This window comes from Eupeodes corollae, chromosome 1, assembly GCF_945859685.1.
Source record: "Eupeodes corollae chromosome 1, idEupCoro1.1, whole genome shotgun sequence".
NCBI lineage: Eukaryota > Metazoa > Arthropoda > Insecta > Diptera > Syrphidae > Eupeodes > Eupeodes corollae.
In genome coordinates this window covers 277,199,994-277,225,428 of record NC_079147.1, presented here as the reverse complement: position 1 = coordinate 277,225,428, position 25,435 = coordinate 277,199,994, and the positions used below count along the sequence as shown (strand labels likewise).

Below are 25,435 nucleotides of genomic sequence, written 5' to 3'. Positions count from 1 at the left end.
CAAAACAATCCGTCTAATGAAATCCCCAGAGTAATAGACGCGATGGAACACCAAAGACAACTTGGAGGTCATCAATTTTGAAGGGGGCTCGGTCTCAAGATATTCAATCGTGGCCAAAGCTGAGGTCAGTTGCTGTAATTCGGGATAGGTAGAAGGATCTTGTTGCTGCCCTATGCTCCAGGAGAAGTAAAAGCGCTGCTATACTTGCAGCCAGACAACATATATATTCCTCCCTTCAAAGAAATCAACCTTACCACCACTACTTTTAAAAATTCTTAGTTGTTTACTCTTGAGCCCAATTTTGGATGTTCTTTTAAGGATAGAGATTCTATTTTTGGCTGAACTTCACGAATGTGATGTGGTTTACCAAAATCAATATTTTCCACCAATTGCACATTCAAAATCAATGTGCATCAGTATTTCTTTTCTAACCCTATACTTTTTTCCTAAGTACACAAAATGTCTTGAATCATTATGAGGGTATCCATAACCCCTTGAATGCGGACACAGTCTTTAAAGTAGTGTTCCTATTCCTGAGCACACATATTCCTGGCCAAAAAATTAAGTTTGTTCCTATTACTTCGACCTTAGCTGTATGTATATCTAGGAACTTTGTAAATGTCTCTATTTTGTTGATGAAGATGATGATAATATTAGGATCTGATTGCAAGTAAATTTATCCTTTTTTGTTGTTGTTGTTATTGTTGTTGTATCATTCGAACAGGGGCTGTGAACACAACCAGGCATCTTACAATGTCTTTCAATTGGATGAGTTTGTCAATACAACACAGATGGTAGATTTAAGACAATTCCCCAAGGTGAATGCAGCAATAAGCTCTATTCGAGTATCGGAACGCACTTTGCTATCCTTGACACAGACAATTCAAAGTATCCTAGAGAATATGTTGCACACATCGGATTTCAATTTGACATCGTATCGAAGTAGCGTGAGTGCACCAACGCCTGAAAAGGATTTAGCAACATTTATTGATCAGATGCAGAGGGTGGCATTACAGGTGAGTTTTGTTTTTGAAGGACTTTACCTTCATCCTAAATGTAAATATCCTTTTGTTCTTTTCTTTAACACATAATCGTATATGTACTGTAATTATTATGAAAAAGATAAAAGTGATGATGCATGATGCATTGAATTGTAAATTTTGTATCCTTTTTTCCTGGTATTATAAACGAGTATAATCTAATTCCAATTACATTTTTGTAGATTCAGGACGTAGCAACGTCATCCCGAATGACAACCCTTGGAAGTCGATCAAAGCGTTTACAAGCATCGATTTTGCAACCATTGGAGCAATTACAAAATGAAATCCTTTACCATTTGACTGCTTTGGAATTACAAAGAGATCCTTGGGCTAAGCAGGTCAATCAAACGCTCAATCATTTACGAAATATCCAAGGATATCTAGACAAGACTGCCTCCGAGATATGCAGTAATCAAACGACAGTTTACACAAAAAGGTTTGTACTCTCTTATTTGGGTGGGTTTTTTTGGGTAGTCGATAAAGATACTATCCTTATCCTTAACCTCTTTTGTGTCCGTCTGTCTTAAATATGAGAGAACATTGTCGAAGTTGTTCCTCCTACTTCTGATCCTTTTGTAATTTACAAACAAAAAGAAAAAGAAGGGTTTTATTTTGTACAATTCTCTTACATTCGTTTTCTTTATATTCTTTATGCTCTAACTACATCATCATCATCATCATAGACTAAAAGGATATCTAACGAGCAGCAAAGCAACAATGTCCTCACAGTTGGGCGAATCGACGGCACAGTGTCGCCCTCTATTCGACATATTTGATGCGAATCGGATTTTTCTATGTCGGAATGCTGTTGATTACTTAAATGCCCTGTGGTTCTTCACATTTGTATGCTTGCTATTGTGGTCGATTGGAGTTCCAATTGGATTAAATATGATTTCCTTGCAAAGAAAATTGAAAGAGTTCAGCCGTGTTCGGGACACCAGTGGCCATTTGTATGGGTATTCTAGTAATATACCAATGTAATTCATTACGTTTTTGGAACTCATTTATTTAATGCTTTATATATTATTATTATTTTCTTTTTTACTTATTTATTTGTAGCTGTAGCTGGTTGTTTGTTATTGACCGAAATCAAAGAATATTGAACTAATCAGGAAACTTTACGATTATTGGAGGAAATGGAACTAATAGCTGATAGACTTTATTCTTTTTCTGATGCTGTTGTAACGTTCATGGGCAGCCTGGCGTTAACTTCGATAACCCTATTAGTATTTCTCACTCATGTCTATATAAAGGTGGTTTCTAAAGTACTCCCTTGTGGTATTCCTCTAGGTGACAGAGACGAGACGGTGCATGAGTCATCAAAAAATTAATTTGGTTAGGTTCGGGCAAGTGGATAGAAATTGGAAGGTATCTTCCTCCGTCACGCAATGAGTTATGAACCATTAGGATACCTATTATATTAGTAAGGACAGCTTTTCGGTCATAGATTCCTAGGAACTAGGAAGGGTTGACTACCTTTTGTTTGCGGTTTCAATGTAACTTTGGTAGATTTGTTCATTTACCTGCTCTATTGACCTGTATATCATTGATAACACATGGCTCGGACTTAGCATTGATCCGTTTTTGGCCAAATTTGTCTGCCTTTTCATTACCGTCAATGTCACAGTGTCCTGGGACCCAACTGAGGGTAAACGTACTGGTTTCGCTGAGTAAACAAAGCTCCCTACCAGTCTTGACTTTGTGACAGTGGCAGATTAGGCCTTGATTGCTGTTTGGCAATGCGATACTTTTGTCTTGCAAATTGTGGGACGAAATATCCTTAATGACTTCAGAAACTTCCATTTTTTTCGTGTTTTGTAATAAGCCTAAGAAAGAGCATTATCATTCAGTTTTTGTCGAATGTACGTTTCTATTAATCTTTCTTAAGTCTTGAGAAGAAAAGTATACAGGCTTTTAGGTTTGAAATAATCGGTTCAGTATGAGAGGGCTTACTGGCATACTGGCTTTCGGAATGAAGATATCATTGTTTTCTCGGCATCTAAGATGTTTATAGGTTATGTCCAGGCATCTTCTAAATATATTCATTAGAATCGTAACAATTGTGTTTTTGAGAGCATTGGTGCATCATTGGGAAAATTTCATCAAGCCTTAGAGACTTGTATGTTAAGAAGGAGTCAATTCCCTGCGTTGAGCTCTTTAATCAGTAATGTATGAGTAATACATCCTGGCAAATGAGTATTCATTAGAATTTCCACAGTTCCAGAGCTAGAGTCAGTCCAGGTTTTGTCCGGTTTTTATAAGAAATTGGAGCGATTTTCGAATTTGACAAAATTTTTCTGAGCCTGGCAGTGTCATTCGTAGACTCAATTTTATTACAGAAATAATTGTTCTTTTATTGCTTTAATTTTTTATGATTTTGAATTGGTCCCAATCAGGAGTTCATTATTGTATTTGGATCTGTTTTATAGCTTCCTTGAATTTTACCTTAGGAAACTAAGTTAATTTGACCACCATACGGGGTTGAGCTTTCGTTTTCTTTTGGATATGAAGCAGAGGTAAATTTATCAATCTATCATTCTATTTATGAGAAATTGTCAAGAGTTTGTTCCACAAAAAAATGCAAAGTCTAGTTTTGAAGGTTTTTCAGTTCGTTTTTTAATATTTTAAATTGGGTTGAGGACTTTTAATTTCTTTCACATTTTACCACCGTCGCTACGGTCCTGTCAGGTCTACAATGGAAAGAGATGAGGAATAGATCAATACTTTTTTCGCCAGTATACACATAAATTAATTACCTAATATGGGCCCTTTACGAACAAATATTTTGTTGTCTTTGGATTTGAGACCACATATGTTGCCGGTATTAATCCAGGGCTCTTGGATTAGTGCAATGTCAAAATTATCCTTTGACAGAAATGAGGATAAGGGGGCAGAGGCAAACTTACTGTGCTGTTTCTTTAATTGTAGCACTTTCATTATTTTTCTTGTTTTGTAAGTTGATAGCCATTAAGGTCTTCACCTTTACCTCATTGATGTCACAGCACGATCTGTACCATCTAGATGGAAGCAGGGCAATAGTCTCGTAACATAACAATAGCTTTTGGGCCTCTTTTATTTCCGTGATTTTCCAGTCCGCATTCGAAAGATCAGGGTTGAGTCTTCTTAAAAATGTCTCTAACCTTTCCTTGGCCATGCGGTGTCTAGAGATGTTGATTCAGACTTTGAGTCTTGTAGGTGAGAATCTAAAGATCTTTACCTATAGAGAGGTGCCCTCACTAAGGCTTGGAGGATTTCTTTTATCAATTAAGATGAACGAATTGTTGGTCGTCTTGGGTCTTTTGTTTGCTGTTGTTGCAGGGGTAGTCGAGTGGTTGTTGGGGTTTGAGAAGTGTGTTCTTCTAGCTCCTCTTCAGGTTTGGGAAGTTGTTGAGTCGGTGTCTTAATGCTGCTAAGCAGTTTATCTACCGCAATCAGCCTTTGCTAGTCCTTAGGATGGAGTTTTTTGGATCAGTTTTGTCATGTCTTCTAGCATTTTCGATCAGTTTGAAGTCTGTATCCGCATTACCTTTTTTCTTTCTTAGATAAACCATTGTATCCTTGATTGGATTAGGCCCATGTGGGTTCCAAGTTTTGGGAATGATAGGCAGCAGGGTAGCTGAGCACCCTACCTCATCTTCGTTGATTTTGGTAGAATTTCTTTCACCAGTCCCTTTCTGAGTCAAGGTCGCCTTGGCACCTGAAATAGTTGAGGTTATAACCGCAGGATCGCTAGTGACTCTTTTTATTTCCCTTGTAGCATTGTATTTGACCGGGAGCTGGCATTACAATACCCTTTTCAAAAGAAAAATTCAAACACCCTGGCGACATCGCGTATGTGATCGTTCCACAAGAGGTGGTTGGTGACACGCATACCGAGAATATCAAGATGTTCAATCTCATTGATCCGAGTGCAATCCATGGATAATGGATTTGACGATACAAGACAGCATTGTGTTTTCGAAGCATTAAATTCCACACGGTTTTTAATCCCCATTGAACAATACTGTTTAGGTCGGAATTTAACGAGCCTATCATATTTTATTGTTGCAGTTCCACATCCGAAAGGTAATTACTAATCCAATGAAGCAGCGATTTATAAAAAACGAAAGCACACATTTTCGATAAGAGAGCCTCATGCCAAACCCTTTCAAATACTTTTGAAATATCAAGTGCAATAATCTTATTTACTCCAAAGCGCTGTAAAAATTTGCTCCACTGCTTAGTTAGATGAACCATGAGATCATTAGTGAGCCTATTGTTTTGAAAGCCGTACTGACGGTAATTAAAAAGCTTTCGATCTTCAAGATATTCCTTGAACTGCAATTAATCAGCGTTTCCAGGACCTTGGAAAGAAACGGTTGATGTTCATGATAACTTCAGGAATTAAATTTTTAAGGTCTTAGACCGATCATGGAGCATTAACATAACAATGTCATACAACTTTTCTTGCAAAAATGCTTCGTTGATTTTGTGGCTATAGCTTAAAATGGCGAAACATGAAATTTTAAAAATGAAAATTGATATTGAAAAAACCTTACTTCTGACTCATTGGTAACTTACAAAACAAGAAATTAACTTTGTTTTCTTTGAAACAAGTAAATACTCAAATGTTTGACTTTACTTTTTATGTGATAACGAGTACCACGTAATAATTTTGAGTTAGTCTTTATTTTTAATAAGAAAGAATTATATTAAATTGTTTACATTTCAAAACGACAGAATTTTTCAGGGAATATAGCAGGTCAAATTTCCTTTCAATAAAAATAGAATCAATTGTATATAAAACATTTTTCAATAATTGATTTCGGGAAATATATTTTAAAATAAAATTTGTAAGCCATACGCTAGCAAAACTAAAGGATAATAATGCAAAAATTTACTTTTTTATTGTAAATTTCTCAGGGTAAGTGCAAGTATTCAATAATTGTAAGAAAAAAGTATAAACATTTAGTCCATGCATTTAGTTGACAAAATGAATCCTCATTAATTTAAACAGTATTAACTTTTAACTTTTTCTTCTTCTTAATATTAACTATTGTATGACATAGAACTAGACTTCCTAGAAGCTCAACCTCCGAAACACTCAGATCTGACGAAGCTAACTGGGGAACTTCAAGATCCCAATCACAGTGAGATACATAAATACCTAAAAATAAAAAAATATAAATTAATAAAAAAACATTTTTCAATTAAAATTTATACTTAAGTGCTCGACGAACTCCACCGTCAGGTGCTCCGCCACCACCACCTTCATCACAACCTCAAATGACAAGGTAAGCTACATTAAAATAAAAAGCCATCATGACCAGAAGCAGGAACTTAGCTTAGCTGGGAGGAACTATTATAATGTATGTTATTTTGTTCTTTTGTCCTTCTACCAGACACGATAGTGTCCGTAGTGTACGCTGGGAAACACAAGAAGACATGGTATTCGAAGATGTTGATTCACCCAACCCTATGTACATGATGAGAGATAATTTAATTTAATTTAATTAAATTTAATTTATAATTTTAGTTTTCTATACATAGGTTAGGTAGTTGACAATGTTTTTTTTTTCTATTATTATATTGTTAATAATGTTTTTTATTTATTTTTTCCTTAAGGCTTCATTTAAATTATGAAGAAATTTTAAAATTAATTTAATATTTAAGGGGAAAAGATCTTTTTATTGTAATTTATTATAAAAATACAAAATAAAATGATTTTAATAAAATAATTAAATTTTCTTGAAAACAGAGGTTTTTTGAATTGGTAAAACTTTAGTTTGGATTTAACATTCACGCAAAAAGATGTTACAGTTATTAATTTTGTTTAGATTTAGAAGGAAAATCGAAAGTGACGCATCTTGATAATGGCTTCGTCACTATAAAGAGATTGTAAAAGCGAAAATCTCTTAAGCAAGCTGAGAATCTCAAAGTCGATGCAGAAACTTATGAACGGTTTCGCCATAAGAAAGATTTAGATGCGTTCCAATTTCAGGGCAAATGATAATGGAAAAGGCTAACTTTTTCATGCAAATCTAAACATAGCTTCTTACTGTATTTTCTGAAGGTTGAATGGTTAAATTCAAAAACCGTCATGGAATTAATGAACTGAAAGCAACAGGCGAATAGAACCATCTGACATCGAAGCACTACATTTTTTGTAGAAGAATTTTCTTAACTCATTCAAATAGAGAATTTAAATAATGGAACCGCTTTAATATTTTAGGAAATCGTAAATGCAAGTATATGGTTATTGGCAAAAGTGCCTGTCCAAGAGGTTTAAAAAATGCTAAAGAGTTTCCAGGTATTTAAAAGCCAACAATTGGGATTTAGTAGTCCGAAAATTGTCTGTCGACTGGTTTTATAAAAACATTGTGCCAGAAGTAAAAGAACACCTAAAAAAAGCAATCTTAACACTAACTCCAAAATTTTACTACTCCACGATATCTGCTAAGCCCACCCAGACGCTAGTGATTTCAAAACACCAAACATAAAAGTAATGTACAGGGTTATCCATTTGCGGTTTCAAAAGTAAACGAAGAAAAAAACACATTTGTATAATTTTTTATATTATTTTTTCCATGATATTTCTTTTTTTATTCTAAAGTTTGAACGTTAACATTATGCGTGTAACATTTCATAATTTAAATGGAGACCATGCGAATTACACTTTTTGACAAATATTGGGCGGTATCTCAGCCATTACTTGACAAATGTTGGTTTTTAAGTGTAAAAGGTTTATCTGCATAAACACGTTCTTTCGCTTAACCCTACAAAAAAAAGTCAAAAAAAAATTACACGGCCAGGAAATTTACAATATATGTAACCAATCTAGTGTCTTCAAATTTCTTCACTATTTTGCAAATTGCTTTCGTTATTGGACGAATTACAATTTTTTAGTAGGTTTTAACAATTTGTATGCGCTTTGCGATAGTTAAGCGATCAATTTTCGTAAATGTCAGACATTTGCAGACAAAAAAAATTGGTTTTAAAATTTAGTTTGACGATGTCAAATTCCAGCCCTATACTTTCGAAACCGCAAAAAGGATAACTTGTTATAAAAAAACGAATATTTTACGGATTGAATATAAATACATATGTTCAAAATACACATATGACTTAAAACATCTATATAAGAAATATACAAATGTATTATTTATTTTTTACAAATGTATGGATATATTCATTCTACAATATGATATTCCATTTTTAAGCCATTTTTAAGTTGATTAAAGTCATATTATTGAGCAATTAACAACTACTTAAAATTTGTTTTCCACGTAAATATCTTGGATACAAAAGCAGATATTGACATTTAAAACAATATTGCTAGCTCGCATATTTTTAAAATTTGGTGTGTGGTACGACTATTAGAAAAATTTAGTGCTGGGTTTATATTTGAAGCTTCGTCATTAAAAAATATTAAATATTTATTAGAATTCTGGGAGTGTATATCAACACTCCTGATGTTCAAATGGTAGACATGTACATTTAAGAGGACACAAGCGCCCACAGGTTTTTATCAATACATACCTCTGACTATCAACTCCTACTCTCACCTCTCCGCGGTGAATATTGGGTGCCTAGTAAGTCAGCTTTAGATTGGGTTCTAACCTAAGTGGAAAGTTGTTGGAGCAGCAAACGAGAGAGGGGGTAGAAGTGTTTCCACTAAGGCACCTCTCCTTATCCCGACGGCAGCGGACGAATTCTCAAGATGAAATCAACGGAGGCGGCTACAGTTCCAGTAAGGTTGAACTACTTAGTCAACACCTTATAGGTCTTTTTCGACTTATTCGGAACCCAGGCCTATAAGGAGCGGTTTATCCGGCTCCCCATCCTTGTAGTTATACTAAGCATCTGGCCCCCCAGGTTGGGGGTTGTGCCGTCGGGGTGACTTCCTCGTCAAGTAAAAGCTTCATAGTTGCGAAGCACCAACAATCCTCGGATACGGACGGATTTACTGTTGACAACCAACGCAAATGAATTCAGGACAACGAACTTCGGATATGCACGTGGAATGTTAGGTCCCTTAACAGACCACGTGCGGACGAAGAATTAGCGGAGGCCCTAGACCGCTATAAAGCAGATATCACCGCCTTCCAGGAAATACGATGGGATGAGCCGGGCAAAAAGAGGATGAAAAACTGCGATATTTACTATGATGACTGCCTTATTTGGATGCGGCTTCGTCATTGGAGCCAGACTTAGGCAAAAAGTCTTGAGCTATAGCTGCATCAATGAGCGCCTCATGACCATACGCATCAAGGCTAAATTCGGCAAAATTAGCCTGATATGCGCGCACGCCCCCACAGAAGAAAAAGACGACAACACCAAAGATATGTTCTTCGAGCTCTTAGACAAAATATATGAGCAGTGCCCTAGCTACGATATTAAAATAGTTCTGGGCGATTTTAATGCAGAGCTAGGAAGGGAAGACATCTTTGGTGGAATAATAGGGAAGAACAGCGAAACGTCATGGTAGCCAGTACGCGTTTTCCACACCTCAACATCCACAAAGGAACTTGGACTTCTCCAGATCAATCTACCGTCAACCAGACTGACTATATTGCGATCAACGCCAGACACGCTTCCAGCATTATAGATGTACGAGCTTTCCGAGGAGCTAACATCGACTCGGACCACTACCTCGTTGTAGCCAAGGTAAAACTTCAGATTTCCAGACCCAAGGCAAAACGGGGAGGTGCTGGGAGAAGGTACAACGTCGAACGGCCACAAGCGCCAGAGATCGCCAAATCCTTTTCCGACCGAGTTACAAGTAACCTCTCTCGAAGTTCTCTGCCGCCAACACAATGTATCGCAAAACAGTGGCAACATTGCCAAGATGCAATCAGAGAAGCCGCCTCTGATGTGCTGGGTTTCAAATAGCCACCAATAAGGAACCCCTGGTTTGATGAGGAATGTCGGCAGGCAAATGCAGCCAAACAACAGGCACGCAAAGCGGCGCTGCATAAAAGGACGAGAACTGATCGTGAGCTCTATGCGCAGAAGAGGCGAGAGGAACGCCGGCTTCTCAGATGGAAATAGAGAGGGCATGAAAAGCGTGCGGTTGAAGATGTTGAGAGGTATAAAAGCAGGAATGAAGTTCGAGAGTTTTATGAACAGGTGAAACGAAATTCACAGGTACATAAACCTAGAACCGAAGGCTGCAAAGACGAAAGTGGAAACATCACAGTGGAACAGCAGTCAATGCTGAGGATATGGAAAGACCACTTCTGCTGTCAGGCAGGATAATCCATTCAACATAGATGACGAAAGCCAACAATCCCGTCCTCCCGACTTAGATGAAGTAAAGATTCCCATATCTAATCTAAAGTCTTATAAAGCCGCTGGAGCTCATGGCTTGAATGCTGAGCTCTCTAAAGCAGCTGGAGATAAGTTGGTTAGGAGCATACACCAACTTATCTGTAAGAAATGGTCGGAAGAAAGCATGCCCGATGAATGGAACCTCAGTATTGTTTGCCCTGAAAAATAGAGACCCTCTAAACTGGACCAACTATAGAGGAAATAGTCTACTTAACATCGCCTCTGCCGTAATATGTGAACGTCTAAAGCCCATCGTCAACAACCTGATAGGTCCTTATCAGTGTGGTTTTAGACCTGTAAGGTCCACAGTTGATCAAATATTCACATTACGGCAGATCCTGGAAAAACCAAATCGACACCCACCTTAAGACATTGGCTTGAAACTAATTTTATTTTTTAAAAAATAATGTTATAAATTGAGTAAAATTTAAAAAAATCGAATTCACAGTTTTTTTTCTACAAAAAAACAAAAACTTATATTTACAAAAATAAATATCTTTTCAAAAATTTAAGATTATGGCTTCCAACTAATTTTAAGTTATAAGAAATTAGGAACAATTTTGGAAGTTAAATTGACAGTTTTTTTTACAAAAAATAAAAACCTACAAAAAAAATAAATACAAGTTTTTAAAAACTGATTTTCGACTCCAATATCTTTTCAATATCTTGAGATATTGGCTTTAAACTAGTTATATTTTATAAAAAATGTTGTTAACATTCAGTAATTTTTTTTATAAAAATTTAACAGTAAGTTTTTTAATAAAAAATTAAAATCTACAAAAAATTGGTAAAAATTGATGTTTGGTTCTCGATATCTCGTGAATAATTGAAAACATTGACTTCAAATTAATTAGTTTTTATCTAATTTGTATTAGTTAATATTAGAAATAAAAACTTGTAAGATATGCTACTAAAATTGGTTTTCGGATCAAAATCTCGTTTGCATAAATCGATTTTAAAATAAAACTATGCCATCATATGCAAAATATTGTTGGTAATTTTCAATTTGTTTAGAATAATTTAATTGAAGACTTTTTTTAACAAAACACGAAAACCTACAAACCTTTTAAGCAAGACAATTCGAGAGACGGGATGGGAAGTTATCAGTGTGCGTCGCATCTCAGCATCTTTTTTTATTTTGAGTTAGTATGCAAATGTTTCAAAAACCCTTGGTTTCAATTTAAACTTTCGATTATTCAACGGGCTTATAGCTTCCAAAACGCGTTTCTTGTAAGTATTGCCGTTGTTTTTTAATATTTTTTTTGCAATTTAAGTGTTTCCTTTTAAGATTGCTTTCAGTTCCTAACAGAGGCGATAGACCTCCATCTGATTGGATAAGCTGTCGTACTCTCCTCATAAAGCTAAAAACAGCTTTTTTAATATGATTTGCCTTAAGCTGAAGCATCATTAAATGTCAGATTTCTCGTAAACTTATTTTCGAGTTTAATTCGAGCAGTAATATTGTCTTCCTTATTCAGCCAGACGCTCCCTAATTCATCATAGTCTTTCCCTATTTTCATCTGTTTCGAATTATTAACATTCGCAAGTCACCAAGCTGAAAATAAATTTCTCCACGCATAGTGCAAAAAATAATGTATAAATTCGCACTATTCGAGTTTCACCATGAGAGTACTATGGTCTTTTTTTTTTTTTTCAAATTCATTTTTATTTATTCAATCTTAAACCTAACTTAAAGCTAGACAAAAATTCATAAAACTAGCCTAATTATCCATAACTTACAACTAACTTAATGGTCCCATACGGACACTCTAAGCTAAACTATAACACTAATTACTAATGCCTTTCGGCCTTAAGATCTATTTTTCTTCAATTTAAATTTTATTTGTTTTGTTTTTATTAGAAAATTTTGAAAAAAACTAATATCAATAACCTTTTTTTATTTATTTTTACTTACAAACTCCTTAAAATAAGGTCCTTAAATAAAACTTAAAAACTAACTTAAACTACCTATTCTACCTATAAACTACTTAAAACTAGAACAACCACAGCAGCAAATCTAACTATCTAACATTTTTGTTTTTCATATTTTGTTGTCTATTTTTTTTGTATTTTTTTTTTTTTTTTTTAATCCATTTTTTTTTTTTTAATGTTCTTTTTTTTATTTTTTTTTTGTATTTTTTTTTTCTATTTCCTTTCGTGCCACCATGCCTATTCTACTTAAAACTAAACCCTAAAACTATAAAACAAGTATGTAAGCCGGCCAAGGCTTAAAACCCCATCCCGACTACCCACTATCAAGTGCCGATTGAAGCCACCAAAACTGGTTCTCCTGCTTCACCCTATCAGTTTGGTCCCGTTCGGACACAGCCCTACTGAACCGAAGGAGCTCTGCTCCACCTTGTGCCATGACGTCCCGATTGTACAGGAGTCGCCTATCCACGGTTCTTCGTCTGACGTGGTAGATTAACGGAACTGCCAATCTATCCTGTATCAGACCGCATTTGTCTAAAAAGAGGAATGCCTCTGGTGGAGTGAAGCCGCCCAAGCGTGCACTTTCAAAATACTCGTCGTTCGGATAGAACGCCCCGAAAATTAAATTGTTGGTCGAAGACATAGCTCTTGCAATGTGACCTCGAACGAGTTTTATCACGAAATTGTCAATTCTGTTGATTCGAGCCCCGTTGTATAGGACCTCGTTGGAATAGTAATGCACATAAGAAGATTCGGCTGTTTCGTCAGAGCGAAGGCTCCTCTGGCCCTGGTCAGAGCAGCATTTATATGTCTGTCGAAATATAAATACTGATCTAACCAGATACCGAGGTACTTCACTACACTTTTGCTCGCTAAAGGCTGCCCGTGAAGATCAACGATGACCATCTTGCGCCAGTTCTTACACGTATCCCTCGTGGCCCTAGCCAACGGAGTCCGGAACAGAATTGTCTCTGACTTCTGGACATTTATTTTCAGTTTCCAGTCGTCGCAATATCGCTGAATCTTGTCGAAATCACACTGCAAGAGAATTCTAATAACCTCAACCTTTCGGGCCGTTCTGTACGCAATTAGATCGTCGGCGTACGCAATTGCCTTTGTAAGACTACCTATCAGATCGCTGGTGTAAATGCTGAAGAGAATCGGCGAATTCACCGCTCCCTGTTGAAGACCATTTTTAATTGAGAATGTTGTGGTAGAAGTTACATTGCCATTTTTGACAACAAACTTTCTACCGTTAAGCATATCATAAAGTATATACAACAATGGCTTGCTTATGCCAAGCCTGCTCAGTTTTAGGTAAAGACCCTCTAACCATACGGTGTCAAAGGCCTTTTCCAAATCAACCAGAACAGCACCTGTGCATTGTTGTTTGGATTTATTCCATTGGATATCAGAAACGAGTTTAGACGCAGCATGAATTGTGTCATGACCCGCCTTGAACCCGAACTGTTTATCCGGAATTATTTTGTTGTCTGCAGCCCACTTAGTCAGAGCCCTATTAATGATCTTTTCGAAAACTTTGCTGATGCTCGGAAGAAGACTTATCGACCGAAGATTTGACGGGTTGGAGTTGTCCTTTCCCTTTTTCGGGAGAGGATGAACCACAGCAGTCTTCCAATGCACTGGATAATATGCATTATTCAGTGCATTATTGAAGAGCGTGGTGTAAATGTCAATTGCTTCCGTCGGTCGGTAAATGTCTTAGTACAACGTTGGATATACCATCGACACCTGCTGACTTTTTATTTTTTATTGAATTGAAGATGAGCTGAAGCTCAACCTTCGTCACTAACAAGGGACTTGGTCCCGTTTGCTCGGCGATTATGGCATTTGCCAAGGAATCGTCATTGAACCGCATGAAACCGCGGTTCTCAGATCGCCATTGTGTCATATCATTTCGAAGGTAAAAGTGATTAAGTAGGGCTCTGTTTTCCAGGTCGTGGTTGGGGCGAATGCTAACATTCACCTTGTACACTTGCTGGAAAGCAAGTTGGAACGTATTCCTCCAACTCCACGCGTTCGTTCGGAATCTGCATTACAGCAGCCAGTCCGCAGTGATCACTGTCGTACTCGACTGTCTGTAAGCAGTTTCGCGGGTGATTACCCACTTTGTCTGTAACTGTCAGTCTGGTGTCGTACAGCAAAAGGTCCAGAAAGGAGCCGCTTCTTGGATACGATGGCGTTTCAGTAGCCAGCAGGTCGACGCCATATTCAACGCTGTAAAGATTCATCAAATTAAAAAGATGATTACCTCTGGGATTATTATGTTGATTTCCCCAATCTTCATGTTTTGCGTTCAAATCCCCGGCCAAGATGAAATAGTTTTCTTCCAAGCTCAGTTTAAGTTCCCTAAAAACAATCTCGAGTTCTGATGCAAAGTAAGTGACCTGCGGAGCCCCAGCCGCATTGTTCGGCCGCCACCTCCACTAGGCTATCGATTAGTTATTGAAAACTGTGGCACAATGCCAACTTAGCAAATGCACAACACTTTTAAATTTAAATTGCAAACTAAAAAAAAAGATTAATGCACACTTCTTCACTCGCTGGAAGTCAAATAACGACTGAGAGTACTATGGTTTTCATATATATAAGGCATTTGATAAAAAACAATCCAGGCTGGGATTCAGATTTACGATTTCTTATGGCCGGATTTGGAAGATATTGACCTGCATATGAGGATTATTTTTAACAATCACAATCATCGTGGTACTTCGGAAATAGGTAACCACAATTGCAAACTGAGATCTTGTCATTCAAATTTTTAGACTTCCTTTGGGTTCCATGAAAGATAACGTCTACACAAATGCTCCAAGGCCAAAAAACTGCATTCATTCATCTGTAAATGTGCGAATTGGTCATAGACATTTTCATGAAAATGTTATAGTGGCCGTTTCCTTCTTCCTTTTTTCTTATGAAATATCAAAATGAAAACTTGTACTATGTTTAACCAATTGATGAAAAAATGTTTTCAAAAATATGAAAACAATATGAACCTTAAATGATCTTTAAAAATTAAACTTAGTTCGTGCGATTCTATCAAGGATTTTTTTTTAACAAAAACTAAACATATATCTTTCATAAAGCTAAGTAAGTCACTTTTTTAGCTTTAGAATACAAAATCAACTTTAATTAAAGAAAACCCTGCAAGTCCTTTCGCTAACGAAGTAGAAAATTTACCAAAAATACTCAACCCACTCACTCTGACTTTCAAAACATCTTCAATGAACTATGAAAACATAATATATACACGTGTATAACCTTATAAAAACCCTTTCCCTGAGGTTAAAAATGTTTTCAAATATTTTAACGTATAATATTTGCTAAGCACACAATCTACTTATTTTGTATCGACGACGCGACGTCCAACGATGCATCCACGCAGTAGGGGTGAAATTTCAAATCACCATTCTTTAGTTGAAACAATAGGTACCAACCCTCCCCCCTTTATAAGACTTTAAGTACTTTTTTATATAAATACAAAATAAAACCTTATTTTTGAAACGAGAACAAAATTCATTGTAGCTTCAGTACATCGAACGACGACGACGGACGTAAAACTTTTTTCCCAGTTGATCAACCTTAACAACCCGAGGAGCTTTAAAAAAGTTCGTGCAATGAAATCGAAAGATTCCTATACTTCGGTGTTTGTACATAATATAACGAGAGAAAGAGATACACCGGCATCGCCATACCGTCCACGTCCAGAAAGGATACAGTGAACCCACAATATTTGCCTAAGGATAACTCCCATGTGATGTGTGTCTTGAACAAAGTTTCTTAACTCCACTTCAAGCTATCTCTATACGTATATAAGTAAATATCTATGTATAATGTAGGGATGAGTATCAAAAATCTTAAACTATTTAGTTTTCAATTTCACGTTACAATGCCACGTGTATTCCATTTTCCATAAAGTTCCTTCTGTCCAAAACTGTTATAATTTCAGTCCTTTCTCATTCTCATTGATATTCTGCGCATAATCTCTAACATACGATAATTCTCAGGCCTCACGAAACTCCTGAGAATTTTGTTCAGTAATGCAGGTCAGTTTTATTCGTCGATAGAAAATCATCAAAGAGTACTTAACAATTTTCCATAGGGATTCCTTGTTTATTTTCCGACCGGCCACGACGCGACAACTTCGACGGAAGAAGACAACAACAAGCAGGAATCTCCAGGATACTCACATCAGAAAATAACAAGAAACTTGATTTCAACTCGCCACCATCGCCACCGCCGCAGCCGGAAACATGCCTTCTTGGACATCCGTTTTGAATTTCAATACAAAAAGGAAGAAGGTGGACATGGACACGATGACAAATTATAATCGTAATTTTGTGTTTGCTTTCGATAAAAGGCCTCGAAAGTTCCGACAGTAAAAAATAAAGAACAAATTCCTTGTCAAGCCCAACAAACAGGCTACATTAAAAATTCCAATCGTGGTCCTTTTTGAAAATGTTAATATAAATTGTTCACATCATCGCTCGCTTCGTCCTTGTAGGTTAGGTGAAGGTAGGTTAGGTATAAGCACGTCTTCCGTCTTTCGTCTTCCGTCGTCGTCGTCGCAGGGAGATGTTAGCGGCTACTCTTTTCTTCTACGCTTTGCAAATTTTCCGCTCTGTCTGCCTCGAAGCTCATCAGGGCATGCAAATGTTAAGATAAACTCTTCATTGGACTATTCTTTCTACTTTGCATCACGGCTACTATATGAGTACCTAGGTATCATTATAGGACTCTAGTGGCTTACTTTTTTCTGGTCTTTACATAAAAGGACGAGACAACGTTTACGTAGGGACCTACCTACCTCTTTAAAAAAAAAGATAGTGAATGTTATGCAAATTTTTAACAAGCATCACACGAGGAGACTGCAGGAAAGTGTATAGGTGGATCCAGGATACTTTCTCATTGAAATTGCCTCCGCAAATGCACACTTCCGACTTCCGAGGGTAGCTAATGGTATAAGGTATGGTAAAGTCGCTTTGGTGTGGCTTCTGTTTTTCTGAGGTCAACGAACTGAAAATTATTTGAATAACCATTATGTTATTATTGAAGCACTTCTTTGCTGAACTGGTTTTGCTATCGCCATTGCCATCGCCATGAGTATCACCACCGCACCGCCATTGCTCTACCCGTCTGCCGTTCGTCCTTGTCCGACATGAGAAGCAATTAATTTAAATAATTTTGATTTATTGGAACACACTCGCCACGCCGCCCACAGAAATGGTATAAGTATTCGTTTTCGTTTAAACCCCCCAATATTTTTTTTCTCTCGTTCGTCACGATCTGAAAACAACCCCCCTCCCCAAGAGAATGAGGTCAGAATGAGGATATAAAACTGACACCTCGTTTAAGGGTTGTTTGCTTTTCGATAGTGGATGGATAATACCGTAAATTTTAAAATGTCAACACTATCAAAATGTTCTGCACCGAACATCCCACCGCTCACCGCTCACCACCCACCGCCCACCGAACCGCAGCCCACCCAAACAACAAACGAGAGACTATAGAATTGGTAATAACAAGGGATAAATCTGGGCGGCAGCGGTGGCAGGGGCGGTGACGACGACCGACGCACGACGACAGGGTGATTAAAGTAGCAAGTCTGTTCGTTTTAAATATGGAGGGTCCCACTGGCTGGGGATGAATCGAAGGGGGATGGATTGTGATTGGGGGAAGTGGGAGAGACTTGTGTTTTCTTTTTGCATAAAGTATCAGATCGGTGCGGAGCTTTAACATCACATCATCGATATGTAAATGGGGAGGGGGTTGGATTGAATCCAGTTCAATTGAGAGTATAGTGTTGGTTTTGGTATTTGGCGTGAACGTGATATAAATTATTGGATGTGGTTAATATAAATTATTCCGAAAGCAAAACACGAAGGTGTCTCGTGGTTTCATATACCTAAAGGTTTCATGGAGAAATTAAATGCATTTATTTTTTATATTTAAAGAATGAAAATTGTTTGAGTTCAGAATTTTACAATGTACTTTTATGTATTTATTATTGTTTAAGGATTGTAAGAATGTTTGTTGTGTATATTTTATGTACATTTATGTGAAACATTTTATTTTTAATTTAAAAATAAAAAAAATATTTACGGGGATGCCAGTTTGATTTTTGTGTTTTTGATAATTGAATGTTTTGTATACTCATGCTCATGACTCATGATGGTGTCAGGTTATTTTGTGTAATTGTTCTGACAAATTGAAGTCTCCGAATGGCCAGTTCTGATATCGTATTTCCGAGTGAACTGATATTACTTGTCAAACTGTCAATTCTGTTGAACTTGGTTCGCTGAATGAACTGATTAATTTAACCCAGGAATGTATGATCCAACAAAGTAACATACATAAATAGGTCTTTTGTGTTAATTTTTAAATTAAGTTGAATTTCTTTGAAATACATCTTCCTTGCATAAGTAATAACAGAAGCTAATATTATTAGAAACATAAATACGAAAATTATAGGTGGCTAAACAATCAGTTGAGAACTAGGGTCTAGTTTTAAACCGAATACAAACAGCTAATTTGAGAAAGCACTCTTGTTGTCGAGCCAGCTTGCATTCCTGACAGGTCGATCCGCCAACACCTTAGACTTGTTTCTTACCTATGACTGAATAAATACGCAATCATTGCATAACCGCCTTGTGCCTAGAGAGTAAAAGAAATTACTCCTATGAGAACTGTTAGGCAGTACGAGAAAGCCAACTGGGACGGTCTTAATAATGCTTCCTCGATATTATTACAATTTTAATTCTCTGTGAAATGAGAAATTTTATCCCAAATAGGATAAAATCTATCAAACCCAAGGAGAACTCAAGGTTTTATTCGTGCTATTAAGAGGTTATTATAATTAGAGAAGTGTGTTTCCGTTGTTATTAAGCCAACCTCACTGAGAAAAACTCCAATAAGTTCAAACAAGCTAGAAAGACTTCTTACGGTCATCTTCGACGAACCAAATTTTGCATGATCAGAAATTATGGCAGAAAATACTAAAATGTCCTTAAGATAATAAACATTTCTGGTCATTTTCGTAAAATACATACGAAACACCACGTCATTCTCGGTTCCAACGCTCATTCACAATGATTCTTTCAAACCAATTTACTTGCAGCACAGTTTGCTGTTAATTCGACGATACCAGCGAGTGCCATGAGTCCTCCTTACCTTGAGAGCGTTAACGAATTTATGGGACGAATATTCTTTCTCACTCGTGGAGAAAAATTTTCTGGCCCGGATAGTAACCTCCCTATGGTTCTTTAAAGCTGGCAATACCACTGAGTAAGCTTTTCCATCATTCTTACTTGACAAGCCTGTTTCCGAGCGGATGAAAGAACAGCATTTGTCAAGTCTGTCCCTAAAAAGTCTAATTCTCCTTCCCCTCCATCCATCTATCGTCCAATAACATTCACGTTCCATCTTTCCAAGGTCATGGAATATGGAAACGCTAATTAATTATCAGCTTAAGAAATATCTCGAACGACGAAAACTTATTAATGACCGGCAGTATGGCGTTCTCAGCAATAGGTCCATTATTGATAGCATCTCAGAGCGAACAGTGCCAGTGTAACAAATCTTAACATCGTTTTGAAGAAAGAAAGATTATTGCACTTCATATTTCAAAAGCATTTTATAGACTTTGGTACCCAGCTCTCTTCTCGATGCTTTTGGTACTGATGAATCTCTTCTTCGTTGGATTAGAAACTACCTTTCTAACCTTCCAATACAAGTGAAACAGTAGCCTTGATTCTAGATTCACACCCTTGACAGTTGAATGAGGAACTTTCATTTATTCGGCATTGCCAAAAATGCTGCTTGGTGCTTAAAATTTCTCCGGGAATGCAACAAATTTGTCACCACTTCTGATTTAGCCAAAAACAAGTTGAAACGTCAGAAGTCTTCATTCATAATTCTGGATCTACATACGTACATATATCGTAACATAATTTTGCAATAGTTATAGAGCTTGTAGACATCCATCTCATTCAGCATACTGAAAACTTATTTCTCTGATAAAAAGTCACTTCCAAGAATATTTCTTCTAGTTACCCTTAAAGTTGGCCACGTTCCGACGAAATGTATGACGTTCTCTCTTTCTGCTAAATTACAAATAGTACACTCCAGAGGTAAATCGGGTCTGTGCGGTATAAAGTTCAGGTTGAGTAGCTCGCTTCTTAACTTGACCATTGTCTGCGAGATTATGGTTGAGCCTACTTTTAGTTGTTCTGAACAAGGACCCAACTGCTTCAGCTGCATATTCTACGCTTCACATCTACCGCTTGTATAACCTCGTAGATAAGAGCTTTACTGTGCGATACATCTTCCAAATTTAAATTAAAATTTAAATCGCATCCTTCTGTGAGACTCGACCACTCACTGTACCAGTGATTTTGGTCTTCTACAACTTTTGCTGCAAGTCGGTATTCGTTCATACTAAAAACGTGCAAGAGATAATCCGCTTACATCTTTAGGGTCTTTTTAAATAGAGGTGATAGTCCGGTTTCCAGCATAATAACGTAATTTGGAATATTTTTTGGCAGACGAAATATTCTCTTCACATAATGTGTTAAGAGTTTCTCCACCGTGTGCATCCCCATACTTGTGAGCCATACAAAAGGATCCTTTCTGCAACTGCTTCAAATACCTTATATTTACTACTGTGAGCTATGTTTTCGTTCATAAAGCAACTCTTCCATGAAATATTAAGTTTCTTACTTTTGTAGTTACTCGCTAAAATGTTTCTCAGGTTTCTTGAAAAAATTACTCCTAGGTATTTGTATTCCTTGACACATTTTATATCTTCTCCGTTGAAATTCCACTTTTCATTCATTCGATGCATTTCGTCTACCCCCTTTCTTAAAGATCATCACCTTAGATTCTTGAGTATTGACTGTAAGGTTCTAAAGACAACAGTAGTGGTACACTCTATTTACCATAAGTTATAGTGTTTGTGGAGAATACGTAAAAATTACTATTTCATCAGCAAAAATTAATAACTTAAATGGAATCCTGCTAAATCAACACCACCTGGAAGGTAATCTATAAGGTCGTCTATGAAGAGCGTAAGCAAGATGGGACTCAATGTACACATCTGTCTTACTCCCGAGGTTGTTGTGAACCAATCAGAAAGCTCAGCTACGTTCCGCACTGCAACCTGTGTTACTCTATACAGCTCTTCTAGAACGCGACTGAACTTCTAAGATAAGCCCAGACCATATAGCTTGTAGAATAAAGCACCTCATTTGATTGAGTCGAATGCTTTGAAGGCAATAAAGAATGCATACAATTTTCTTCCCTGTTTAATAAAGCTTTCAGCTAGCCTCCTGACAATAAAAATATTATCTATTGTAGAGTACCCTGATCTAAAGCCCGTTTGAGTCTCTTTTGACAAGTTCTGATCTGTAACCCACGTTATGAGTCTCTTCTGTAACAGGGTTGTAAGAATCTTATAAGTCGAATTAAATTAATTTATTAAATTGGGTGGCGCAACAGTTCACTGTGAAACAGGGCCTAGTGACTTACAGCTCTCAACCATTCCTGTGTGCGAGTAATGTTGTCAGGAATGGATTTACGGAAATATGCCCTTCAAATACTTTATTAAAAAGGATTACCATATGTTCTTTTAACATGACTGTTCCGCATTTATAGAACTCCACAGGAATACCATTTGCACGCGCCGCCGCTTAACCATTTTTAAGAGATCCTAGAGTTAATTCCACTTTTTGATGGTTAATTTCCATATCTAGGATTTCGTTCTTGAATCCAGGTATCGCATAGTGCCAATTTGTTTGAATGCAGCTTGAATTCAATAATTCTATGAAAGGAATAGGTAGAATGTTTGCACATAGCTTCTTATGCACCGCGAATTGTTTACCGTTTAATTCCCACGCAAGTTTCCAAAAATCGGTGGCGGTTTTGCAGGTTGCCAATTTAGAAGCCTGCAGTTCTTCATAATTCTTCTTTTTGTTTTTACATAGCTCCTTATATTTAGAGTTGGCCTTCAAGTAGTTTCTTCAAAATAATCCTTGGGAATTCCGGAAATTTCTCAACCATGCAAAGGATTTCTTACGGGCTTTTTGACATTCTTCATCAAACTAAGGCTCCTTTATAAATTTGCTCCTTTTTCCACAGCCTTGTTGTTGAGGATAAGATGACTTTTTTAATTTGCTCTAACATAGGTAAGTCCTTCATTTTGGTGTGATTGAAGTTTTCAAATCAGGTTGTTGTCTATATGCCTGGATTCTTGAGATATTTCATTTGAGTCTAGGAAGTAATAGCGTGTTACAGGTTTATTTATTTGGTTGTATAAGCCGTTGGAAAGAAACAACCACTGGAATTGGAAAATGCTAATAATTTCACCAAAAATTGCATAATCTATCACTGATGGTCCTTGTCCTCCACAAAATGTATAATTTCCCTCACAATCACTTGACATGGTTCCATTTCGAATACGAAGTCCAGATGAATCACATAATTCTAACAGTTTCCTTCCTCTGGCATTGATGGTCATATATTAACCGACTTTTTTTGAATGCTATTGAAGAATACGACTTGGAGAATATGTGGTTTCAGCAAGGGATATTTCGTGGCCGTGTGCATACATTCTCGTCGTGGCGATATCAACTTGCCACCAAGACCATGCGATTTAACACCGCTATACTTTGTTTTGTGGGGCTAAACGTAATGGCTGAGAAAACGCCCGACGCTTGCAATAATCTTTTAAATGATGTAGTTTTTTAACACAAAAGTCAACGTTCAAACTATATAATAAAAAAGAAATATCATGAAACAAAATATTATATGTGTGTTTTTTTACGTTTACTTTTAAAAGCCGAAAATGGATAACCCATCCTATACGATTTTTTTTGAATTTTTAATAAGATCATTTGTGGCTTAAAAACCTATAATTTTGGTTTAAACATAAAGTTGAAACATTTATAACCAAGGGTCTATCTAAATTATTGTATTGGTCAATATTTTAAAACTTAAAGAATGTAACAATTTAAATATTCCAAACCATGAAAAATACCCTTGCAAGGAAACGGATTTTAAAATATGAAAAAAATTGTATGATAAATATCAAACACCCACAAAATAAATAAATAATTCCTTAAAAAGCAATTTTAAAAGATGCATTATCCTCATAACTCTTAACATTGAAAAATGTTCATCAAGTTTAAAATTTCAGGATTTCCTTCTTAAAAATGTCCCGATTTTTTTTAATAATAATTTTAATAAATTGCTGTTAAGAGCATTTATTTCAAATTTATGTCTCGTATATAATAACCAAATAAAAATCAAATTAAACATAAAATAAGCAATTTTACAGGAAACTTTCATATTTTCCAAATGACATCCTGAAAAGGCTACAGCAGCAACAGTGAGGCATCAGCAGCAGTAGCAACAGCAGCTTTGTACTTACATTCCGTTCTTACTATGATGCATAGGACTATCCTTATACTCATCGTCCTACATAACGTATTTTTTTTTAAATTATTATTTCAAGGCCCGACACCATACCTAGTGACTATTCAGGACAGAATATGATGTTGATGATGATTACACAGCGACACATTGAAGGAGTTAAGGACTATGAAAAAGAAAAAAGAAAGAATATGAAAGCAAGGGCGGTGGCTGGATTGCTCTAGCTGGCGGCCGGCGCGCCAGATTCAACTTCTTCAGCTTCTTCTTCTTGTTCTTCTTCATCTTCAGATTGTGGAGGAAATTTCAAAGTGACCGAGTTTTTGCCGAAAGGAAGTTCAATTTCCTGTTTCCGTTCTTGCTTTAGTCTTGAAAACCCTACACAAGATTGAAGATGACTATATCTACCTACACACGTATACCCTACCTATGCTAAGACCAAAGACTAAAACGACAACGTCACGATGCGATGCGGCGACGACCAGGACGATGACTATGAAAATGGCGATGACTACTGTGTGACTTACATTCCTTGCAATATCATCAAGGATTTTTTCTTATTGAATATAATGCTAAGCGAAATTGCTTGACTTTTTTTCTATCGTCTGCGTCTCGTCCATCTGTAGAGCTTTTCAAATGCTTCTTCATTTTTCTATGTACATACTTGTGGCTAAAGGACGAAAAAATGCATTTCAAGAACTCACTGATGGCGAGTGTTAGTAAAAGAAAATTGTTGAAGAACAATTTTTCCACTAGTTATGCATTAGGAAAAGGCAAAAGGACTTAATGAGAATTGAAGGTATACTTATGGGGCTGGGCATTACACCTAGCTATAATTATGCATGATTACCATGCAACTTGAGGACTGTTGAGCTTATATTGTCTGTCTATTTGGAATGTGAACATGCTGGATGTTGGATGTTAGATGATGATGATGATTTATTTAGTTTTGAATTTAATGACCAGACCAACTGGTTTCTATGTTCATATACCTTAAAGAAGATTAACAGCAGAATGAATCCTTTCTGGTAAAATCTTAGATTGACATATACCTAAATGTCTGTCGTCTGTTATATGGTCTAAGACTTATGGCTACTTCCTCTGCATTTTTTATTAAAAGGACTTTGATAGTGTGTAACTCAAGTGAATTGAGTTTATTTTTAAGGAAATCCATTTCGGACAGGAAACAGAATAACACACAGGATTAAATTGCATTTAAGGAAATGGAAAATTTTTCCAAATCGTTCTTCGTCATGCACATCAGACATTCCAATTATTTTCCTACGAAAAACTATAAACGCATTATAAGAAACTCATTATTCTTTATTTTTAAGGATATTAAGCATCAAAAAAGTATAAATTAAAAAGGATACTTTAAAAAATGTCAATACAATGAGATTAATTTTTAACGCAGAACAAAAATAATGTCGTCAATATTACCATGTCCTTGGTTTCGAAAAATAAGAACACAAAAACATCCACACAACGTCAATTCGTTTTAAAAAAAATAGTGCAATCTAAAAAAGTACGAATTTGCTTTCCTTTTTTTTGTTTTCTTTCAAAAGAATGAATAAATTATCACATCCTTTTGAGCATTTAAATAGATTGAGATTTAGATAGTTTTTTCTATTTTATCTGCTTTTCTATCTGAACATGCAAAAATGTGCAACAAAAGCCAAACAAGCACAGATCATTAAAAACACTCGCAACGA

The 25,435-nt window shown here is 36.3% G+C and overlaps 1 protein-coding gene and 1 long non-coding RNA gene across 2 annotated transcripts; both read left to right on the top strand.

Moving 5' to 3' along the window:
• The first annotated feature begins 758 nt into the window (after positions 1-758).
• On the top strand, positions 759-2,129 carry LOC129943159 (prominin-1-A). The gene is made up of 3 exons (XM_056052422.1): positions 759-1,016; positions 1,223-1,476; positions 1,724-2,129. Exons 1-3 carry the CDS (start codon positions 792-794, stop codon positions 2,019-2,021), a joined length of 777 nt encoding a protein of 258 aa, XP_055908397.1. The 5' UTR covers positions 759-791; the 3' UTR covers positions 2,022-2,129.
• Positions 2,130-5,916: 3,787 nt separating this feature from the next.
• LOC129943470 (uncharacterized) lies at positions 5,917-6,632 on the top strand. Its single transcript, XR_008781252.1, has 3 exons — positions 5,917-6,169; positions 6,248-6,313; positions 6,422-6,632. It is a non-coding gene; the product is annotated as an uncharacterized LOC129943470 (long non-coding RNA).
• Positions 6,633-25,435: the final 18,803 nt, after the last annotated feature.